This window comes from Microtus oregoni, unplaced genomic scaffold, assembly GCF_018167655.1.
Source record: "Microtus oregoni isolate MIOR12 unplaced genomic scaffold, Mior012 000017F_ref0000208, whole genome shotgun sequence".
Taxonomy (NCBI): Eukaryota; Metazoa; Chordata; class Mammalia; order Rodentia; family Cricetidae; genus Microtus; species Microtus oregoni.
Genome location: NW_024543076.1, coordinates 33,360,632 through 33,382,619, shown reverse-complemented (window position 1 = coordinate 33,382,619; position 21,988 = coordinate 33,360,632). Strand labels below are relative to the sequence as shown.

The 21,988-nt window shown below is 40.2% G+C and overlaps 1 protein-coding gene across 8 annotated transcripts in view; it reads left to right on the top strand.

The window, feature by feature from the left end:
- Positions 1–21,988, top strand: part of Stau2 (staufen double-stranded RNA binding protein 2) — a 309,083-nt gene that overhangs the window by 180,258 nt on the left and 106,837 nt on the right. For all 8 annotated transcript variants that reach the window (XM_041667874.1, XM_041667871.1, XM_041667868.1 and 5 more), the window contains one exon: positions 7,304–7,611. In XM_041667874.1, the coding sequence (XP_041523808.1) occupies positions 7,304–7,611 (308 nt within the window). The remainder of the gene's footprint in view (positions 1–7,303; positions 7,612–21,988) is intronic.

Sequence of the window (21,988 nt, the reverse complement as noted above, 5' to 3'; positions counted from 1 at the left end):
AGAATCTGACTGAGAATGTCATAAACTATTGACTTCAAACCTCCAATGATACATCTCTTCCAAGAAGACCACACCTCCTAACTTTCCCAAATTATTCTACCAACTGGGACAAACATGTGAGCATGGAGACAGGGGGCATTCAGACCACCACATCCAGGTATCCTTGAATGAGTTCACCTAACAGCAGCTTTCTCATCTTTAATATAGGAAAATGATAAGCCCTAGCTCATGGTGGTTGTGGGAGTTGAGTCACGCTAGTGAAATACTTAAACAGTGCTAGTATGTCAGCAGTGTCGCTGTGCACAGTTGTTACATTCACAAAGTCCCAAGATCAGGAACAAAAGATAAGTGGTGGGAGAATGGATTCAGGACCTTTTAAAATAAAGGGTGAGTGTAATGAATGTAAGAAGCCGCAACAGGTGAATGTGATGTTTAGTTAAGTCCACAAGCAAAGCCGAGTTCAGAGAAGACACAGACCTAGGGTAGTTCCTTGAAGAAACCCTTATCCATGACAGCAATGAGCAGTTGAACACTGTACAATGGCAATGATTGTTTAGAAGGACTGGACTCTGTTTTGGCAGAAGTGTTTAGTTTATCCCAATAGAACAACAATTTAAAGATCCTTAAATGTCGATATCTTAAATTGTTATTTGATTATGTTTTGAGTCATTATATTATTGAAAAGCAACTTGATTTCACAGCATGAAGAAACTGGATTTTGTTTGATCTATATAGTTCCCAGTGTTCAAATCTAAAATCACCCAGACACAGACTACCAATTACACAAATCTGTGTCTGTGGCTGCCCTTTTTGGTGGACTCTAGGAAGGAATCAACTCAGCTGAGACTTTGGTGTGTAGTATGAAACCACAACTCCTTTGGAGCACTTACACTGAGATGCTGCTGTAAGGATTGACAGCATCTTTATTGCTCCTTTGTATTCCTCTTGGAAATCAGCCTTGTAATTACAGGATGAGAGCCAGGGGCAATAATATAATCCTATAATCCCAGTGTTCAATGGGCAGAGGCAGGTTGGCTGACCCTTGGGGCCAGCTAGGGATATGTAGAAGAATCCTATCTAAAAGCAAAACTAAGAAACCTTCAATCTGAAGTAATGATGTTAACATTTTTAACTGCTTTCTCTTTTTATCTTGAATTTATTTATTATTATTAGTTATATGACAAGTTATACAATGTGTTGTGATTGTATTCATTTCTCTTCAATTTCTCCAAGATCCACTCCCCCATTCCCCACCTTTCTTGTTTCTTGACTTACTGAACTAAGTACATAATTTAGAGTAATAGAATTTAAATTATTTTAAAAAATTATATATAGTGTGTGTGCAGATGGTAAAAAAGATGGAGAAATTGTAGCATTTCACTTAATCAAGTTCGAAAATATTTTCTTTTTTTATTGTTTTTTTTTTATCGAGCTCTACATTTTTCTCTACCCTTCTCCCTGCCTCTCTCCTCCCCTTCAGCCCTCTCCCAAGGTCCCCAGATTCCCAATTTACTCAGGAGAGCTTGTCTTTTTCTACTTCCCTTGTAGATTAGATCCATGTATGTCTCTCTTAGAGACCTCATTGTTGTCTAGGTTCTCTGGGATTGTGATTTGTAGGCTGGTTTTCTTTGCTTTATGTTTAAAAACCACTTATAAGTGAGTGCATATGATAATTGTTTTTCTGGGTCTGGGTTACCTCACTCAAAAATGAAGTTTTCTAGCTCCAGCCATTTGCCTAAAAAAATTCAAGATGTCATTTTTTTCTGCTGTGTAGTACTCCATTGTTCTCCTTATCCATTCTTCAGTTGAGAAACATTTAGGTTGTTTCCAGGTTCTGACTATGACAAACAATGCTGCTATGGACATAGTTGAGCACATGTCCTTGTGGCACGATTGAGCATCTTTTGGAAATATACCCAAAAGTGTTATTGCTGGGTCTTGAGGAAGATTGTTTCTTAATTTTCTGAGAAATTGCCACACTGACAGCCAAAGGGGCTGTACCAGCTTACATTCCCACCAGCAATGCAGGAGTGTTCCCTTTACCCTACAACATCTCCAGCATAAGTTGTCATCAGTGTTTTTGATCTCGGACAGTCTTACGAGTGTAAGATGGAATCTCAGAGTTGTTTTGATTTGCATTTCTCTGATGACTAAGGATGTTGAGCATTTCCTTAAGTGTCTTTCAGCCATTTTATATTCCTCTGTTGAGAGTTCTCTGTTTAGGTCTGTACTCCATTTTTTTTATTGGATTATTTGTTTTTTTAATGACCATTTTCTTTAGTTCTTTGTATATTTTGGAGATCAGACCTCTCTCTGATGTGGGTTAGTGAAGATCTTTTCCAATACTGTAGGCTGTCATTTTGTCTTGTTCACCATGTCCTTTGATTTACAGAAGCTTTTCAGTTTCAGGATGTCCCATTTATTAATTGTTTATCTCAGTGTCTGTGCTACTGGGGTTATATTTAGGAAGTGGTCTCCTGCGTTCAGTGTACTTCCTACTTTTTCTTGTATAAGGTTCAGTGTAGCTGGCTTTATGTTGAGGTCTTTGGTACATTTGGACTTCAGTTTTGTGCATGGTGATAGATATGGATCTAATTTCATTTTTTTCTACATGTTGATATCCTGTTATGCCAGCACCATTTGTTCAATATGCTTTCTTTTTTCCATTTGATATTTTTTGCTTCTTTGTCAAAAATCAGGTGTTTGAAGGTGTGTGGATTAATATCCAGGTCTTTGATTTGGTTCCATTGGTCTTCTTGTCTGTTTTTATGCCAATACCAGGCTGTTTTCGGTACTGTAGCTCTGTAGTAGAGTTTGAAGTCAGGGATTGTGATGCCTCTAGAAGATCTTTTATTGTACAGGATTGTTTTGGCTATCCTGGATATTTTGCTTTTCTATATGAAGTTGAGTACTGTTCTTTTTAAGTCTGTGAAGAATTTTGCTTGGATTTTGAAGGCCTAAGTCACAAAACAATCCCACACCAGTTTGGAATTATGATTAATAAGAGGGTTATTTATTTAAAGGGAAAACTTGCAGATCACCGTCCTAGACAACAGCCCTCTGTGCGACCAGGAAAGGAGTCTAGTAGCCGGAAGCGAGTCCGAAGCGAGAGAGAGAGAGAGAGAGAGAGAGAGAGAGAGAGAGAGAGAGAGCGAGCGAGCAGGGCTACCACTGCTTTTTAAAGCGAAAGAGGCCACACCCAAGTGGGCTGATATCTTAAAGGCTATTGACTGAAGGAGTGGTAGGAACTCCCGCAGCAGGACTTTAATGGGCATTGCATTGAATCTGTAAATGGCTTTTGGTAAGATTGCCATTTTTACTGTGTTAATTCTACCTACCCAAGAGCATGGCAGATTTTTCCACTTTCTGGTGTCTTCTTCAATTTTTTTTTCTTCAAAGATTTAAAGTTCTTGTCATACAAGTCTTCCACTTGTTTGGTTAGAGTTACTCCAAGATACTTTATGCTATTTCTGGCCATTGTGAAGGGTGATGTTTCTCTGTTTTCTTTATCACCATTTTATCATCTGAGTACAGGAGGGCTACTGATTTTTTTGAGTTAATCTTGTATCCTGCTACATTACTGAAAGTGTTTATGAGTTGTAGAAGTTCCTTGGTAGAATTTTTGGGATCACTTATGTAAACTATCATCAGCAGATAGTGAGAGTTTGACTTCTTCTTTTCCAATTTGTATCCCCTTTATCTCCTTTTGGTGTCTTCTCGCTCTAGCTAGGACCTCAAGAACTATATTGAATAGATGTGGAGAGAGTGAAAAACCTTGTCCTGTTCCTGATTTCAGTGGGATCACTGTGAGTTTCTCTCCATTTAGTTTGATGTTGGTTGTTGGCTTGCTGTATTATTTCCTTTATTATGTTTAGGTATGTTCCTTGTATCCCTGCTCTCTCCAAGACCTTTATCATGAAGGGATGTCGTATTTTGTCAAAAGGTGTTTCTGCGTCTAATGAGATGATCATGTGGTTTTTATTTTTCAGCTTGTTTATATGGTTGATTATGTTGACAGATTTTCGTATGTTGAACCATCCCTGCATCTCTGGGATGAAGCTGACTTGATCATGGTGGATGATGGTTCTAATGTATTCTTGGATTCGATTTGCCAGTATTTTATTTAGTATTTTTGCATCAATGTTCATTGTTGTAATAGGAGTGGCGGACTGCATCCTCGCCACCCAGCTAGTTTATACCCAAAATAACCACGTGGAAATTGTATTAATTAAACACTGCCTGGCCCATTATCTCCGGCTAATTCTCACATATTGATCTAACCCATTTCTAATAATCTGTATCGCCACTTGACTGTGGCTTACCGGCATGAGTCTAATCAGTGTCCATCTTGGAGAGGAGAGCCATGACATCTGCCACACTGCCTTCTTCCTCTCAGCATTCTGTTCTGTCTTCCCTGCCCACCTAATTTTCTGCCTTATTGAAAGGCCAAGGCAGTCTCTTTATTTAACCAATGAAAGTAACACATTCAGAAGACCCTCCTACACCAGTTCATGAGTAAGATAGGTCTGTTGTTCTCTTTCTTAGTAATGTCTTTATGTGGTTTGGGTATCGGTAATCTGTAGCCTCATAAAAAGAGTTTGGCAATGTTCCTTCTGTTTCTATTATGTGGAACAACTTGAGGAGTATTGGTATTAGTTCTTCTTTGAAAATTTTTTAGAATTCTGAGCTGAAACCATCTTGTTCAGTCCTGCTCTTAGCTGCTTTATTTTGAATGAGAAAAATCTACTGCTGCCAAGAATTCCTTCCTAATCTTTACCTCAGTTTGAAATGCCGATCCTGCCTTCAGGAATCTCAGAATGAAACTGAAAATATTTTCATAATGTCAATTGAAGTGTGATAAACTGCATGTGCAGGCACACTTTGATCCCTTTGACACGTTTATAATCCTGTGAGGTGACTGTTTCTACCTGCCAACATATCCTCATGCCTTCTGTAGTCTGTCGTTCTTGCCAGCTCCACTCCTAGGCAACCACTGACCTGCCCTTCACCACTGTTAATAAAGGCAACGTTCTTCAAGTATAATATCGAGTCCAGAGTAGGAAATAAGGCACTTTCAGATATTTCTGTGGGAATGTGAAATGAATACAATTTTTTATTGGGAGGACACTTCAGTAATGTAAAATAAAAAAGAATCTGAAGTGCATAGCCTTTGAGTTAGAATTCTACTTCCACTGAAAGGAAACAAATGTTCATGTGAACAAGGATTTAACTGCAAGAATGCTCATCATTATGTTTATAGTTGCCAAAATTAGAAACAAATTGAACGTGCAGCAGTGTGGATTCTTTTTTATGTAGTACTGGGAAGAGCTCCACCACTAAGCTGTTTCCTACCCTAATCCTGGAGCTGCTTTAAGAACAACAGTTCGTATAACCAAAATGCCATGCTTTTAATACTAGGAAAGAAGTGTTCTTTTGTAGACAACAGAATTCTTGTAATGGTCTTGGATTTGATTTCTTTTGAAGTTACACCAAGTAAAATGTATGTAGATGAAAAGGACTAAAATCATCTTTGTTTTGTCTTATATTTGTCTTCTGCTGACTGTGGAGATTTTGCTGTATTTTCTCCGGTTCCTTTTTTTCTTCACATTTTTGAATCAATTTTTTTAATTGAAAAATACTAACACTTATTAATACAGAACTTGAAAATGAACCCAAAGGTATAAAGAGCCCTATAAAACTGTGTAGATACTTTAAGCTGGTTTAGTTGTGTGAAAGCACAAAGCTTTGTTGTGCTGTCAGAATCGGGATCCAGGAACCCTGCCTTCGCCCTTGCAGCTTTCACTCTCTCTGGATCTGGTGGTGAGACACTGTCGGGGGGTTCTTGCAGCACAGACTCTCCAGGCCGTTACCATGTCCGTGCTGTGCATCTGCCCTAGTTCTCTCCTCACTCCTGTACCTGAGATCTATTTTCATTTTCTTGCCCTAACCAGTTGTCAATGACTTCCAGCCAGACAGAATCATTGGCACAGTGCCCAGAACCACACCCCTTAGAATTGAAGTTAGGAGCAGTGAGGGAGTGGAAGAAAATGTGTGGACATGTGTGTATAGTCCTCAGCCTGAACAATAGGAATGTGCATCTGGAGTATAGGCTCTTCATAAAGAATATGGTAGGAGTCAGAAGGACTTCCTGTGTCATCTGAAAGTGTTCAGACACTGTAGTGTCAGTGATGGTAAACCAGTGCATGATCAAAGCAAGAGAATCATCTAGACTAGGAAGCCCTGGACCCTTTTTATCTCCACAAACATACCAACTTGCAAGAGTACATACATGGGCATATTCCATTGATGAAAAATCTGGAACTAGCAAAGAGGCTCCTGAACCCCAGGCAAGCATGAAAACAGCCATGTGACACTACTTATACCAAAAGTGGTAGGGCAAAATTAAATATCTTTGTGCTATATTCCTAGCCTGTGGCATTGCTCTTAGAACTGAGGCAACCCTCATACCAGATCCAAGATTCTTCCTAAGAAGGAAAAAAGATGATCATGTGCCATTACTTCAGCTCTTCTGAGGTCCATTCAGATGGTTGATTTCTGTTTAGCCTGTCTGAGAATGCTAGTGGATGTGGCATACTCAGCCACCCAGGGCCATTGAGAAGAGAGAACGGTAAAGGTTGTAATAGCCACTTTTCCTAACCTAACCCAGAACTAACAGTTAAAAAGCTTTCATGTCTGGAGAGATGACTCGGTGGTTTAAAGTATTTAATACTCTTATGGAAGACCTGAGTTAGGTTCCCAGTACCCACATCAGGTGGCTCACAACTGCCTGTAACTGCAGTTCTAGGGATCCAACACCCTCTCTGGTCTCCTTACAAATACATAAGTATAATTTAAAATAAAAGAAAAAGGATTTATGATTCAAGATGGCAGCAGCTATACCTGTGGGACCTTTCAGCAGCTCTAGGGAGTCTGCTGTGCTGCCGCCTGAGGTCATGTTGGTGTCGTGGTCCATCCTGCTGCTGGAGGTCATTTTGGAATCCATGTTCCATGGTGTCACTGGGACCATGTTGAGGCTTGTCTCTGAAAATGATATTTGAACTGAAGCGGTCTTCATTTTGTCTTCTTTGCCTCAGTGTTTGGTGGTGTTTTCCCTTTTAAATAAGGGACAAAATCTTGAGCTTCAGGGTGAAGATGGTGCTCATTCCCAGTCCTCCCATTAATGGGCAGTTTCTCATTCCTTTTTCACTGTAGCAAAGGAAGCCATTGACTTAATAATGCTATAAAGTGTTTCTGTTTTCATTAGTTTAAGTATATTAACACCGTGCCTTTATTTTATTCATAGCTCCAAAAGGAATTCTTCATCTTTCTCCTGATGTTTATCAAGAGATGGAAGCCAGCCGCCACAGAGTGAGCTCTGGCACGACTCTAGGCTACCTGTCACCCAAAGATATGAACCAACCTTCAAGTTCTTTCTTCAGCATGTCTCCCTCATCGGCTAGTTCAGCCACAGTTGCCAGGGAACTCCTTATGAGTGGAACATCTCCTACAGCTGAAGCCATAGGTTTAAAAGGAAGTTCTCCTACTCCCCCTTGTTCTCCAGTACAGCCTTCAAAACAACTGGAATATTTAGCAAGGATTCAAGGCTTTCAGGTATGATTGAAAAGAAAAAAACAAGAGAAAGTAAAGCAACCCATTAGCCCCAATCCTTCATCTCTGTCCATCAGAAGGCTCATTTTTGCCTGCTAATGTGGCTTCCATGTCACTTGCATTGTAAATTATTTAGGAACACAGAAAACAGAAGAGAGCCACAGCACATACCTTGCTTTCTTTCACTTCTGTCTAGTAATTCTCTTGCTGCCTGACTCTCTTCCATATTCATATTCACATTTATACTCTCATTCACTGTCTCCCTCTCCCTCACTTCCTTCCTTCCTTCTCTCCCTCTCCTCTTCTCCTCTCCCTCCATCCCAGCCTTCCTCTTCTATCCTGTCTTCCAGTTGAAAAGCTGCAGTTCCATCCAGTCTATTGGCAGTTAGATTTCAGCACATAACTTTCAAGGCACCTACCAGCCACCACACATGAGCTTCCCTTCCCATGGTTATCAGTTCTTTTAAAAGCTCTCATAAATATAAAGGAGTGTTGGTTTTGTAGGGTATTTTTCCCCAAAAAGGGACACAGAATAAATAAGAGGAGAATCTTCGTTCCAAATCCATGCACACAGTTGAGCTGTGTGCTGGCTGAGCTCACCACATACAGCTGTGGTGCTTCTGCACCTCCTGGCTGGGCACAGGACCCAGGACAGCAGACGCTCGGTGTTATACCACAGACAGCTAGACGGCATTGTTTGCTGTGTCTGTCTTCTTACTTTGTTTCCCACAAAGTTCTGCCTTGAGACATGGGGTATTGGTGTTTTACATCATTTCCCCTCTTTTTACAATTATGGTTGAGTTTTCTGATGATGATTTGAATTAAAGGCAGTTTTAAATTTGCCATCCTACAGTAAGTGATAATGCAGGTACATTTTTAAGATTCAGCATCCTTGAAGCATATTACCTTAGGATTCATTAAACGTGGGACTGACCGTCGTGGAATGCTTTCTAGTTGTTTGAGGTATAATAATGACTTCAGCTGTACTGGATCATGTGCTGATTTGGGAATGAAGCTTCTCCTCTATTCTTTGTTCCCTTTTGTGGGAAAAGTACCCCATAAAGCCAACACTCCTGTATGAGAGCTTTTAAAAGAATTGTTACTGTGGAAGGGAAGCTCGTGTGCTGGCTGGTAGTTGCCGTGAAGCTGTGCACTGAAATCCAGCTGCCAGCCTGCTGGATGGAGCTGCAGCTCGCCTCCATGTGAGAAGCTACGACTCCCTACCTTTCACTGTTTTCCACCTCCATCTAATCTTCCCCTCAAGACCAAAACCTGTACTTTCTTGTAGAAATGTTCTAGAAGATCTGTATTGTGCAGAACGATCATGTGCTATGAACGTCTCACGGGGTCATTATACAGTGAGAAAGAAGATCATGTGTTGGGAGTATTTCGCATGTTTGGTTTGGTTTTCTTACTTCACAGATCCCTTCTGAGTCCTTAAACTCTATCGCCAGGTAGTTGCTAGTGTTTTTAAATCAGATTATTAATATGAGGTTGAAGAAGATGTTACCAATGATTGACTCTGTCATCTGAAATTTAAATGCTGAATTTTGAGTTATAATTTTAGAATTTGTTGTTTACCTTAAGAATTACAATAAATCGCTGTTTAAACAAAAGACTTTGATTCATATAGTTAAAGTAATAGAATGATATTAGTTCTACCAATAATCTACATAAGATAATTTAAAATAAACTGTGCTGCAAAGAAACTCATTTATAAATGTAGTCCTTGAGAGATGTCTGCGAGTGACGCCCCACTTCTGTACACACAGCACAAGCTTCATTCAGCACTGGGGCGAGTTTTCCTTCGTTCAATAACAACAGATAGAATTTTGCTGCCAGAAGAACTGAAGTTTTTTTAAGTTCTTTCTGCATTAGTTCTTGGCAATGATAATGGCTATAATTTTATCCTATCTTCACTTTAGTCAACATGCAGTCTGCTACCCCCGTGGCTGGGCTGGATGTTTAGGCCGCTCTTAAAAGCTTGTGCTGAGGTAATGTGCTCTTATTTATGGGCAGGTTAAACATTTGCAGATCTGTGTACCATGGTTTTTACATATTGACAACTCTAAGCAGATGTCTAACTATCACTGTGCTTCTTCGCTGGGATGGGCTGGTGCTGATGGAAAGTGTGCTGCCGGTGGTCACAGTCCACAGCCGCAGCCAGCAGCCACTCTGGGAGTGGACTCCAGGTTGTCACACGTATTCCCATCACGCCACTGTAGAAGGTTCTTTGTGGTTAAGAGTATTAAAGCATATTTCTTTTCTGGGTAATTTTCTCAGGTAGAAAATCATACAGAATTTTTGTTTCTTACATGATCTAATTAGACTGTAGCTAGAAATTTTAAGACCAGCTTATTAGAGATTGTATGTCCTTCTGTTACCTTTATTTCTGGAATTTGAAAAACAATAAATGATTTTGTTTGTTTCTAGGTCAGTAACATTTCATTTCATTTCACACTGAGCAGTTGTCATTCTGTAAGAATGTTGCGCAGATTCTTCTTGGGCTTTCCTTTGTGCGTTGCAAATTGACTGAAGACTAATGAAGTTACTCTATGTGTTAGTTGTATTGTGTTGCCAGGTAAAAATACTTGAGTCTTAAAAAAGTTGCTTTAATTTAATTTTATTTTCACTTCCCAGTCTTTAATTGAAATTTGCACATGACGGAAGGCTGGTTTGCCAAGGCAAATGCAGGTGTCATGTGCACACCCTTCTGTCTGACCCACTAAAGTAACAGAATCAGTACACAGTGCACACTCACAACAACTGATGCCCCAGAGCCGAGTGAGACTGACACGCACGTTCCTACTCACCCCTTTGTTCTCAGTAACTCCCACCCAAGAGTTTACATTTTATTCCGGGTGTGTGCACCAGAGGGGTCAGATCTTCTGGAGCTGGGTCACAGGTGGGTGCTGGGAACTGGACTCAAGTCCTTTACAAGAGCAATCTGCTCTCAGCTGCTGAGCCATCTTTCTAGCTCCTACCACCAAAATATTTTTAGTATCTTAGAAATATGTCTTTTGAACCTTTTCATAAATGAGTATTTTTCTCTGAAGTTTTATTGAGTATATTTTAATTACATTTTAAAACTCTGAGCATTCGTTCTGATATATCATTTTTAGAAAAATATGTCACTGGTTTGTGAACCCCAGATGTTGTCTAACATAATTAGTCTGCATCTATAACTCTGCACATTTGAGAAAAAAGTCAACAGTATAAGTAAGTCCTAGTGTTGCAGGGTTTCTTGTAAACCTTGCTAGTTTTTAGTTCCAGTGCCACACGGCTTCAGAGTTACTCAGTATTGTAAGGAAACCATGACAAAAATGACTGGAACACTTTGACCTTCCTTTCTGGACTCACATTACTAGTAAATAATAGAATGATCAATTTCTTGTTTAAAGGAGACATTAAGAAAATTTAATTTGAAATGAAAATGAATAATTTTTGTAGATTTTTTTCTTAGATGCATTTAATTGCAGTTTGTTCTTCTCTTAAACTATATCAATAGTCACTGAATGGTATAATTTGTGATTCCTTTAAGATAAAATATATTATTTTATTCCTCATATTAGTGATATAAGAAAGCACTTAATTGGTATTTCAGTTAAACTATTTTAATTTATTTTTCAAAATGTGAGTTTTAGATAGTGATGTCATTCCTAGCAAAAGGAGAATATGGACTCAAAGAGGGAACTTCTTCTTCAGATAAAACTTACACTAATACATTTCATTCGCCTTCTCTTGAGAAGTTAGCTGCTCTGAGTTCACTGTGGTGGTCCAGGCTTTTCAGTGTTTACTTGTGTTTAGTGTGACATTAATGCAGATCGCACTGTGGTGGGGACACGGACAGGTGGAAGAGCCTAGGCTCTTTCTTCCCTTGTCGTCTCCACACTGGATGTTTATATATTGAGTGGCTGTTTACAGTGGGGTACTCTTGTTGGTGGTGGTGGAGGTGTTTGTTTTTTTTAAATTTGGTACGTGTTTCTAAATGGACAATAAAGGACAATTTTGCAACTAGAATATGGAGAAAGAAGCCATTCCTCTACACTCCACATAGCATTGTACCCACCATTTTACATCCCCCATTTCACATTCTCCTTGCAACATGACCTTTACTGTGCTACATCTGAGCTCAGACTCTCATCTAAGCTATGATGCAGATCACAGTATAGAGCAGCAAGAAGGACACACGTGTGGTTTCGGTCTGGGCTTAGCATGTGCTGCTGTGGTTTCCAGTTATGCTTGAAAGCACCTCTTGGGTTTAACATCAGCTACTTTTCAAAGACTTGAAAAATTAGGTTTGTATTTAGTCTTCCTGCAGTGATCTTGAAACTCAAGGGTATTCTTTAGGCAACTCAAGTTCATGCAATTTGACTTACTGTGTTAGATATTGTTACACTTTACACTGGGCTAGACCCCCTGAAGTTTGCAAACTATACATCATATAACTATTATAAAAAGGGGTTATAGAACACTTCCATTGCAGAATCCCAAATCACCTCACTTTACTGAAAGATAAAAGACTGTAAAGAAAAAGTCCATGTTTGAAGAAAGAAATACTGGTATATATAAGAAAACATACTTTGATGAGAACAGGTAGACGGGTAAGAAACAAGGTCTTGAGTAAAGAGTCCATAGTTTTCCACTACACTGTTCAAAACTGACCCTATTCTAAATAGTTGTAATATATACATTAAACAGTACCATTTGTATAAACTTTGAGAATAAAGGATGACATGCTACATTTTCCCACATAAAAACATAAGCCTAGTGTTTTAGAACTCTAAAGGTAAAGACACTCATCTTGAGCCTTTCTGCAACAGCATGGACATAGTAATTTCAAAAGAAATCTAGTCTGCAAGTAAGGTAGAGTCACTCCATTACAGGAACTTCCTCAGTATCCACCTGAAACAAGTGACCAGTGCAGGAGAAAAAAAATCTGTAATCTTGTGTCCTTCCTAAGTCAAATAGTCTGTGACCTGTTTTGTTTGTCAGAAGATATTTCAACTCAACATGAAGACTTTTCTATTTGGAATTCTTTGAAGATAAAATATCTGAAAGAAAATTTGTTTTTTATTTTAATGTGGATTATATTTCTTTTTAGTAGAACGATTGGCGATGCTGTGGATTTTTTTTTCTACCCCTGACATATTTTTTTACCCATTTGTAGGGCTTACAGTCGTGTCATGTTGAATGATCCCAGTGTTGCCCTTTTTTCCAACATTCAGTGCTGTCTATAAAGATACCTAAATTTCCATATAGGTTATTTTCTCCTTACACCAGGAAGCTCTTTAATTTTATTGCATCGATTGACTGGCTGGTTGGTTGGCTGCCTGGTTGGTTGGTTGGTTTGTTGGTTGGTTGGCTGGCTGGCTGGTTGGTTGAATGGATAGTTGGTTGATTGACTGGTTAGTTGGATGGTTGATTGGTTGACTGGTTGGTTGATTAACTGGTTGGTTGGTTGACTAGTTGGTTGGTTGGTTGGTTGGTTGTTGAGGGTGGGCTTTATGTGTGTAAGATTGTGTGTGCATGTGGAGGTCGGAAGAGTCTCCATTCTCTCCTTCCAGAATGGGAATTCCAGGGATTGAATTCAGGTCATCAAGCTTGACTGAAGGTGGCTTTACCATCTCACCAGCCTCCACAAAAGAAAGGAAACACTCTGAAATAATGAGTACAAATGATTGTTCAAACTCAAAAACCCCTCAAACACATGGGGGTGTGTCCCTATTTAAGAGACACAAGGATAAACAAGGGAAGGAAACTGATATTTATGGACTGGCTTGTAGTATACATTGATATAGATATTATGTACATTATTATGTCAAAAGTGCCTGACACATTTGTGCTTGCAAATCTTTTGCTGCTCACTATTTTTTTGTATGGTGTTTGAAGACCGGCTCCTGTAGTAGGGCTAGTGTGTGGTGCTAGCCTGTGGTCTATGAATATGAGTTTGTTTTAACCAGAAGCCAATAACGAATAGCTGTATTTCTGGCCTTAACTTTGTACCACTGGTCTGAGCCATCTAAAAATTTTGACTGTTTTGAGCTGAAAGGAAATTTGGGTTTTGTTCTAAAATAAGTGGTAGTGCACACCTTTGATCCCAGCACTCGGGAGGCAGAGGCAGGAGGATCTCTGCAAGTTTGAGGCCAGTCTGGTCTACAGAGTGAGTTCCAGGACAGCCAAGGCTACACAGAGAGACCCTGTCTCAAGCAAAACAAAACAAAAATTACATATATTTAAGGATATAGAAATTAAATATAATAAGTTACTATCCTAATTGTGCTTATGTTTTAAACCTTGGCATATTTTAAGTTCTAGAAATTCTACCACCTTGATATGGCCATGGCCACATCAGCAAAAGATTTAGGAATGATGAGATGACCTATTGGGTAAAGATACTTGCCACCAAGACTGACAGCCTGAGATCAATCCTGAGGACCCACAGGGTGGAAGGAGACAGCCAACTCCTGCAGCTTGTCCTCATCCTCCATATACCTTGTCGTGATGGCACACAAATGTTAAATAAATAATATAATAAAAATACTTAACTATCAGAAAAACATAACTATGTATGCTACTATCCTATTTAAATATAAGCAAAATCTTGAACCAATTTTATTGATTGGAATATTTTGGAAAACAAAGACTCCTGGAAAATGTTACTAAGCTCACAGTTTGAACTTTCACTGTGAGTAAAGAGGTAGTAGATAATATTGACAAACTTGTCCCTTCCTTTAGTTTGTATGTGAAGAACTAGATGGATACAAGCTTAATCAGACTATAAAATTTTATCTCACTGTATGCTGGAAACTGGTGGAGCAAAGGACAGGAAACAAGCCCTTGTTTAGACACTGAGCAAATAAAGCATTGAGTACAGAAGTGATGGTTAAAGTGGGGACTGATGGGTAAGTCAGACCAATACAGAAAGCCAAGAACCGCTGTTACAGAGAAGCAGCTTCAGGCAGAAGAGGCAAAGTACTGAAGACATAAGTGGACTTCGTGGACGTTTGTGGGTGTGGCTAGTGGGGAACCTGAAATGCCGTGTATGTTTCATTGGGAGTTCACTATAGGCAGACTTTGAGTACAAATATGATTGATGTGCAGAAAGATCATTCTATATAGATCGTAAGCGAAGGCAAACAGGCAAAAAGACCTGTTGAGGTCTTTTTATACAAATGTAAGAAAAATGGCAAAGTTTGAATTATGATAGGGCCAGCAAGCATAACAGAATGAGGTTATAATACAGTCGTCTCAGATGTAACTGAGACCACTCAACAGTCTTGTGTCGACTTCAAAGCAATGTTGTGTTGGTAACATTTAAGTGTGACCATTTGATGGTATTATGAGTGTGAAGTGCGGCAGGCAAGGTTTTTCCTTCACTGTGGATAAGATGGAAAAGCTCAGCGGAAGTGGGAGTCTAATTTTTATACCTATGAAACTTTGGCTGCCTGTGGGATGTTAAGTGGAGTTGTCCACCTCGATGGGTGGTAGCAGATGGAACACACAGATCTGAGTCATCACTATATAGATGGGACTGGGTCCGTGGACGCAAATAGCGTTAGCTATGGAGAGTGGCCAAGTCCTGACGGATTGCTCTAACATGCAAGAGATCCATTTGGTCATTGCTGTAACCAGTACATTTTGAGCCCCTACCACAAGGCCAGACCAGACCAACCAGCAAAGCATGTGACGCTGAGCATATGGCACAAACACAGCAGTCAGAGAACAGGAGTCTGGAGCATGCAGAGAGGAAGAAAATCACTTAGGTATGTCTGTAGGGTCAGCATTGCGGCTGCGATGCATCATTCGGAACTGGCAGGTGTAATACTGACACTGGGCTCCGGTTGTGATCACCTTAGCTGTACTTTTTAATGTTTTCACCAACACTGTCGAGAAATAGTTTACAGACAGTAAAATGTATTCATTTTAGTTGTAGTCTGCCTCCCTTCTAAAATGTCTCCGACCATGTAACTGCAGCTCTCACGACTGTGAAGTGTGTGCTTCTGCCTCATTGCCTCCCCAGCTCTGGACAGCTGTGGGATCCTTTGTGGCACTGACTGTGTCTGCTTTTGTATGGATGGATTCAAGCTTTTGTTCTTGAGATTCATCCTTGTCTTGTGAGTTGACACTTTGTTCCTGTTTGTTGCTAACACTAGCCCATTGTATACCAAAAACCATCTCTCAGTTTACATAGCCCATTGGATGGCTGTATACCAAAAACTGTCTCTCAGTTTACATGTTGATGGACATTTGGGTTGTTACAAGTTTGGCACTATTATGAATAATAGATTTCTGAACATTTATATGCAAAACTTTATCCAATTTCTGTTTCCCCTTGGGAAAACAGCCTCGAGTGGAATTGCTGGCTCATACGATCAGTGTACATGTACTTTTTATTCAGTGTTGTGTCCCGTACCAGTGTGAGGCCTGCTGCTCCTATGTTCAGTCTTTCTAACCCTACTTATTCTATTGGGTGTGGTGGTGTGCCTCTGACATTCTAGCTGTAGGCCACTGTCACTTAACCAAGTCTTTTTTTTAATTTTTATTTATTTATTTTTATTTATTTATTAAAGATTTCTGCCTCCTCCCCTCCACCGCCTCCCATATCCCTCCCCCTCCCCCAATCAAGTCCCCCTCCCTCATCAGCCCGAAGAGCAGTCCGGGTTCCCTGCCTTGTGGGAAGTCCAAGGACCTCCCATCTCCTTCCAGGTCTAGTAAGGTGAGCATCCAAACTGCTTAGGCTCCTACAAAGCCAGTACGTGTAGTAGGATCAAAACCCAGTGTCATTGATCTTGAGTTCTCAGCAGTCCTCATTGTCCGCTATGTTCAGCGAGTCCAGTTTTATCCCATGCTTTTTCAGACCCAGTCCAGCTGGCCTTGTTGAGTTCCCGATAGATCATCCCCAATGTCTCAGTATGTGGGTGAACCCCTCGCGGTCCTGAGTTCCTTGCTCGTGCTCTCTCTCCTTCTGCTCCTGATTTGGACCTCGGGATTTCAGTCCGGTGCTCCAATGTGGGTCTCTGTCTCTGTCTCCTTTCATCGCCTGATGAAGGTTAATCTCCAGGAGGATGACTATATATGTCTTTCTTTGGGTTCACCTTTTTATTTAGCTTCTCTAGGATCACGAATTATAGCTTCAATGTCCTTTATTTATGGCTAGAAACCAAATATGATTGAGTACATCCCATGTTCCTCTTTATGGGTCTGGCTTACCTCACTCAGGATAGTGTTTTCTATTTCCGTCCATTTGCATGCAAAATTCAAGAAGTCATTGTTTTTACTGCTGAGTAGTACTCTAATATGTATATATTCCATACTTTCTTCATCCATTCTTCCGTTGAATGGCATCTAGGTTGTTTCCAGGTTCTGGCTATTACAAACAATGCTTCTATGAACATAGTTGAGCATATACTTTTGTTGTATGACAGGGCATCTCTTGGGTATATTCCCAAGAGTGGTATTGCTGGGTCCAGGGGTAGGTTGATCCCGAATTTCCTGAGAAACCGCCACACTGCTTTCCAGAGTGGTTGCACAAGTTTGCATTCCCACCAGCAATGGATGAGTGTACCCCTTTCTCCACAACCTCTCCAGCAAAGGCTATCATTGGTGTTTTTTATTTTAGCCATTCTGGCAGGTGTAAGATGGTATCTTAAAGTTGTCTTGATTTGCATTTCCCTGATCGTTAAGGAAGTTGAGCATGACCTTAAGTGTCTTTTGGCCATTTGAACTTCTTCTGTTGAGAATTTTCTGTTCAGCTCAGTGCCCCATTTTATAATTGGGTTGATTAGTTTTTTACAGTCTAGTTTCTTGAGTTCTTTATATATTTTGGAAATCAGACCTTTGTCAGTTGCGGGGTTGGTGAAGATCTTCTCCCAGTCAGTGGGTTGCCTTTTTGTCTTAGAGGACACCAGAAAATGGAAGGATCTCCTTTGCTCTTGGATTGGGAGGATCAACATAGTAAAAATGGCAATTCTACCAAAAGCAATCTATAGATTCAATGCAATACCCATCAAAATCCCATCAAAATTCTTCACAGATCTGGAGAAGACAATAATCAACTTCATATGGAAAAACAAAAAACCTAGGATAGCTAAAACAATCCTATACAATAAAGGATTGTCTGGAGGCATTACCATCCCTGATTTCAAACTCTATTACAGAGCTACAGTACTGAAAACAGCTTGGTATTGGCATAAAAACAGAGAAGTTGACCAATGAAATCTAATAGAAGACCCTGACTTTAACCCACAAACCTAAGAACACCTGATTTTCGATAAAGGAGCTAAAAATATACAATGGAAAAAAGAGAGCATCTTCAACAAAGTGTGCTGGCATAACTGGATGTCAATCTGTAGAAGAATGAAAATAGATCCATATTTATCACCATGCACAAAACTCAAGTCCAAATGGATTAAAGACCTCAATATCAGTCTGAACACAATGAACCTGATAGAAGAGAAAGTGGGAAGTACTCTACAGCACATGGGCACAGGAGACCACTTCCTATGTATAACCCCAGCAGCACAGGCATTAAGGGCCTCATTGAATAAATGGGACCTACTGAAACTGAGAAGCTTCTGTAAAGCAAAGGACACTGTCACTAAAACCAAGTCTTTTTTCAAAAGTATATTCTCGCCGGGCGGTGGTGGCGCACGCCTTTAATCCCAGCACTCGGGAGGCAGAGGCAGGTGGATCTCTGTGAGTTCGAGACCAGCCTGGTCTACAAGAGCTAGTTCCAGGATAGGCACCAAAACCATAGAGAAACCCTGTCTCGAAAAACCAAAAAAAAAAAAAAAAAAAACAAAAAAAAAAAAAAAAAAAAAAAAAAAAAAAACAAAAGTATATTCTCCAAGAGTTTCACAGTATATACAGTGAAGTGTGATCATACCCACTGCCCCTGGGTCCTCACGCACATCCTCTTACCAACCTCATGTCCTCTATTTTTTCTTTTTAAGTATAACCCTAAATTATATTACACACACACACGCACTAAGTCCCCTTAGTGTGCTGATAGATGTGTGGGTTAGAGTCATCCGCTGGAGCATAGGGAATGGCCCAGTGGCCACACCCCCAGTGGTTCACTGGCCATGTATGAAGTGCCTGCAGTCACTGTTTCAAATTGTGTTAAATTGCAATTTTCTTTTCTTTTTTTTTCTGTGTTGTTGTTGTTGTGTTGTTTTGTTTTGTCGCTGTTGTTTTGTTTTGTTTTGTTTTGAGACAGGGTTTTCTCTGTGTAGCCCTGACTATCCTGGAGCTTGCTCCATAGACCAGGCTGACCTGGAGCTCAGAGATTTCCCTGCCTCTGACCCATCTTTTTATAATGTGATTTTTTGAAAAGGTTTTATGTTTTGTTGAAATAAAATCTTTCAGTACACCCCCTCCCCCAGCAATGGATTTTGCCCATTTGGTCTTATCTAAAAAACCCTTGGTTACCTAAAGTCTCAAAGACGTTTTATTTTTAAAGCTATATGTGTCTGTGTGGGTTCCTCCCCAGTTAGCAGAGGGGTTGGTATGTAGCCTCAGGGTGTTCTCTGAGGAAGTGTGTCAGTAGTAACTCCTCCTTGCTCTTGCCTGTTCCTGAATGTCTTTACATTTGAGAAATGAACTCTGGATCATCTTTTGTAGATGAGTCTTTGCCTTTTGGTCTACTAGCCTGTTATGCCTCTTGGACTGAGCTATAAACTATCTTCCCCATGCTAATACCCTGGGTGACCCCCAGTTCTTTTCATTCAGGATCTGTGGCTTTCCCCTGTGGTCCCTCTACGCTGTGTGGTACAGTTGTAAGCCAGTAGTTGGGACGATTTATGCCCAGAAAATTTGGAAGTCTATTCTTTTTTGCCTCTCCTGGTGTTCAGGATTTAGGCCCTAAATTTCAAGTCAGTTGGCTAGCCCCAGGCCCACTGATAGTTGAAGATAGTAAACCTTCACATAGGTTTCTGTCATTTGACCTGTGCGGATTGGAGACCCACCACCTCAGCCAGAGTTCATTATCTTCTGTGTACTTTTCCATTGCGCTCTCCCAGCCGGCAGTGGGAATTTGGGTAGTTTGTATTCCAAGTAGAGTCTGCGTCATTTGTACAGCTCTGTTGCGTCTAGAATTTCTCCCTTAAATATCTAGCTCTTCTGCCAGCCCTGAATCCCTTCAGCCTCTTCCAGCTGCCAACACTTCAATTTTACATCTGTAGACTATGGGAAATAGACCGGCCTCGGCCACCAACACCACAAAGTATAGGCATAAAATTATACTTTTTCCTATGTGAGAGTTTTGGCCTTTCAGAATGAAACTCTAACTTGATTATTTTTTAATTTGATCATATTCCAGCCTTCACATATTTTTTAAATCTGGGTCTTACATTGATACCTGCAGGAGACTTAATGAATTCATCCTTCCACTACCAAAAGTTAGAATTCTAACAGTACTATTTTTAATTCCATTGAATCAACCTTTTAATTACTAACTTGTAATTTTGGCATTTACCAACAGGAATAAAGAAAAATGTGGAAAAATCTATGTATACAAAGATGCTCAATATCTAATCTATTAACAATGCTTTCAACAAAAGAAAAGTATTCTCCCAAGATTTGGAGACCTGACATCAGCTCTTGGTGGCAGGGATGACTATTTCTAGAAGTTCTCAGAATATTCTACTCTAGACCTCCTCTGGCTCCGGTGGCTGCAGGTCCAAGCTCCTCGCTACGTAAATTCACCATTTATGAGTCCTCACAGCCTTCTCCATGTCTGTATCCACACCATCTGCCTTCTCTATGTCTCTGTATCTGTACCATCTTCTTTGTTCTTTTAAGGTTGACCCCAAACTCAAGATGATCTCACTTTGAAATAATTAGCTTAGTCGCACTTGGCAGAGATCTTCATTCCATTCAGAAGCACAAGAGCCATGTTCCTGCATATCTTTGGGAGTGTCTATTCATATAGCTGCGTGGGTATCTCTTGTCTTCTGAAGTGTGAATATTTATCTCTTTTAGCACATTTTGGGGATTCTATTCTATCTGTGTTTTCTTCCAATACTTCATCTTTTCTTTACTCTCTTCTGGAATTTTACTTACATGCCGCATCTCAGCTATTGCTCTGAGGTTCCTGAGACTGTTTTTTTGTTTTGTTTTGTTTTGTTTTGTTTTTCCCCATTCTAGACTAGGTGGTAATCATTTCTGGCAATAAAGAAGTTTACTATTTATCCTCTGGGGTTTTGTTTGGTTTTGAACTTTGGATGGTGTGCTCTTTTGGAATTTCCGCATGCATCTTTTTCATAGTTTCTGTTTCTCTGTAGAGACTTTCTATCCAGTCATTCTTGACAGGAGTATTTCCTTTTACATCCTTGAGTGTGGTCAGTATGAGTTTATTTCTATTCTTTGGAGTCTGAGTGACTTCTTCCAGAACTAATTCTGTGTTACATCATTCTGTCAGGAATGGTGTGTTTTAGAGACTGCTTACATTATTCTGAATAGTTGTCTGTTCTGGCTGGATTCACATGCTAGACTTTGTATTTCTTCTCAGAACAGACTTTGTTTTCCGAAACAGTAGTCTCTCCTGGTTCTATATCATCTTTCTGTATGAAATGCCACAAAGGAAAATCTAGAGTTGGCATGGGTAAATCCTGTTGTGGGATAGTGTGGGTGTGAACTTTTTGTAATTAGTAAATGATGGAGGGACCAGGTGGAAATGGTGAGGAGTATTTTTCCTGCAGTAGAGAAGTACCCTGGATCTGGTGCTGCCATATAACCATCCTATAGTTTTCAGGCTGGCACCCTTTCAGGCCTGGGACCATTGTGTGGCCCCATACTGCAGTTAGGAACAACCCTGATCCTCTAATCAAGTAATTATTCTTGCATATTTCATAATCTTGATATTTTTTGAGGAATAGGGATCACTTACTTTGTAAAACTGTTCTTTTTCTTTACTTTTATTGATTCTTTGTGGATTTCACACCATGCATCTGATCCCACTCACCTCCTAGTCCCCTTGGATCCATCCTCTGCCCTTGCAACCTCCCCTCCCTAAGCAAAACAAAGATTAAAAGAAAAACCAAAACCAAACAAAGAAACCAAACAGAAGCAAACAGCAGAAGAAGAGGTGGAAGAATCTTGTGGAAACTGTGTGCCTGTTGAGGCATACAGCTCACCCTGTTGAGACATACAGCTCACCCTGTTGAGACACACAGCTCACCCTGTTGAGACACACAGCTCACCCTGTTGAGACACACAGCTCACCCTGTTGAGACACACAGCTCACCCTGTTGAGACACACAGCTCACCCTGTTGAGACACACAGCTCACCCTGTTGAGACATACAGCTCACCCTGTTGAGACACACAGCTCACCCTGTTGAGACACACAGCTCAGCCTGTTGAGACACAGCTCACCC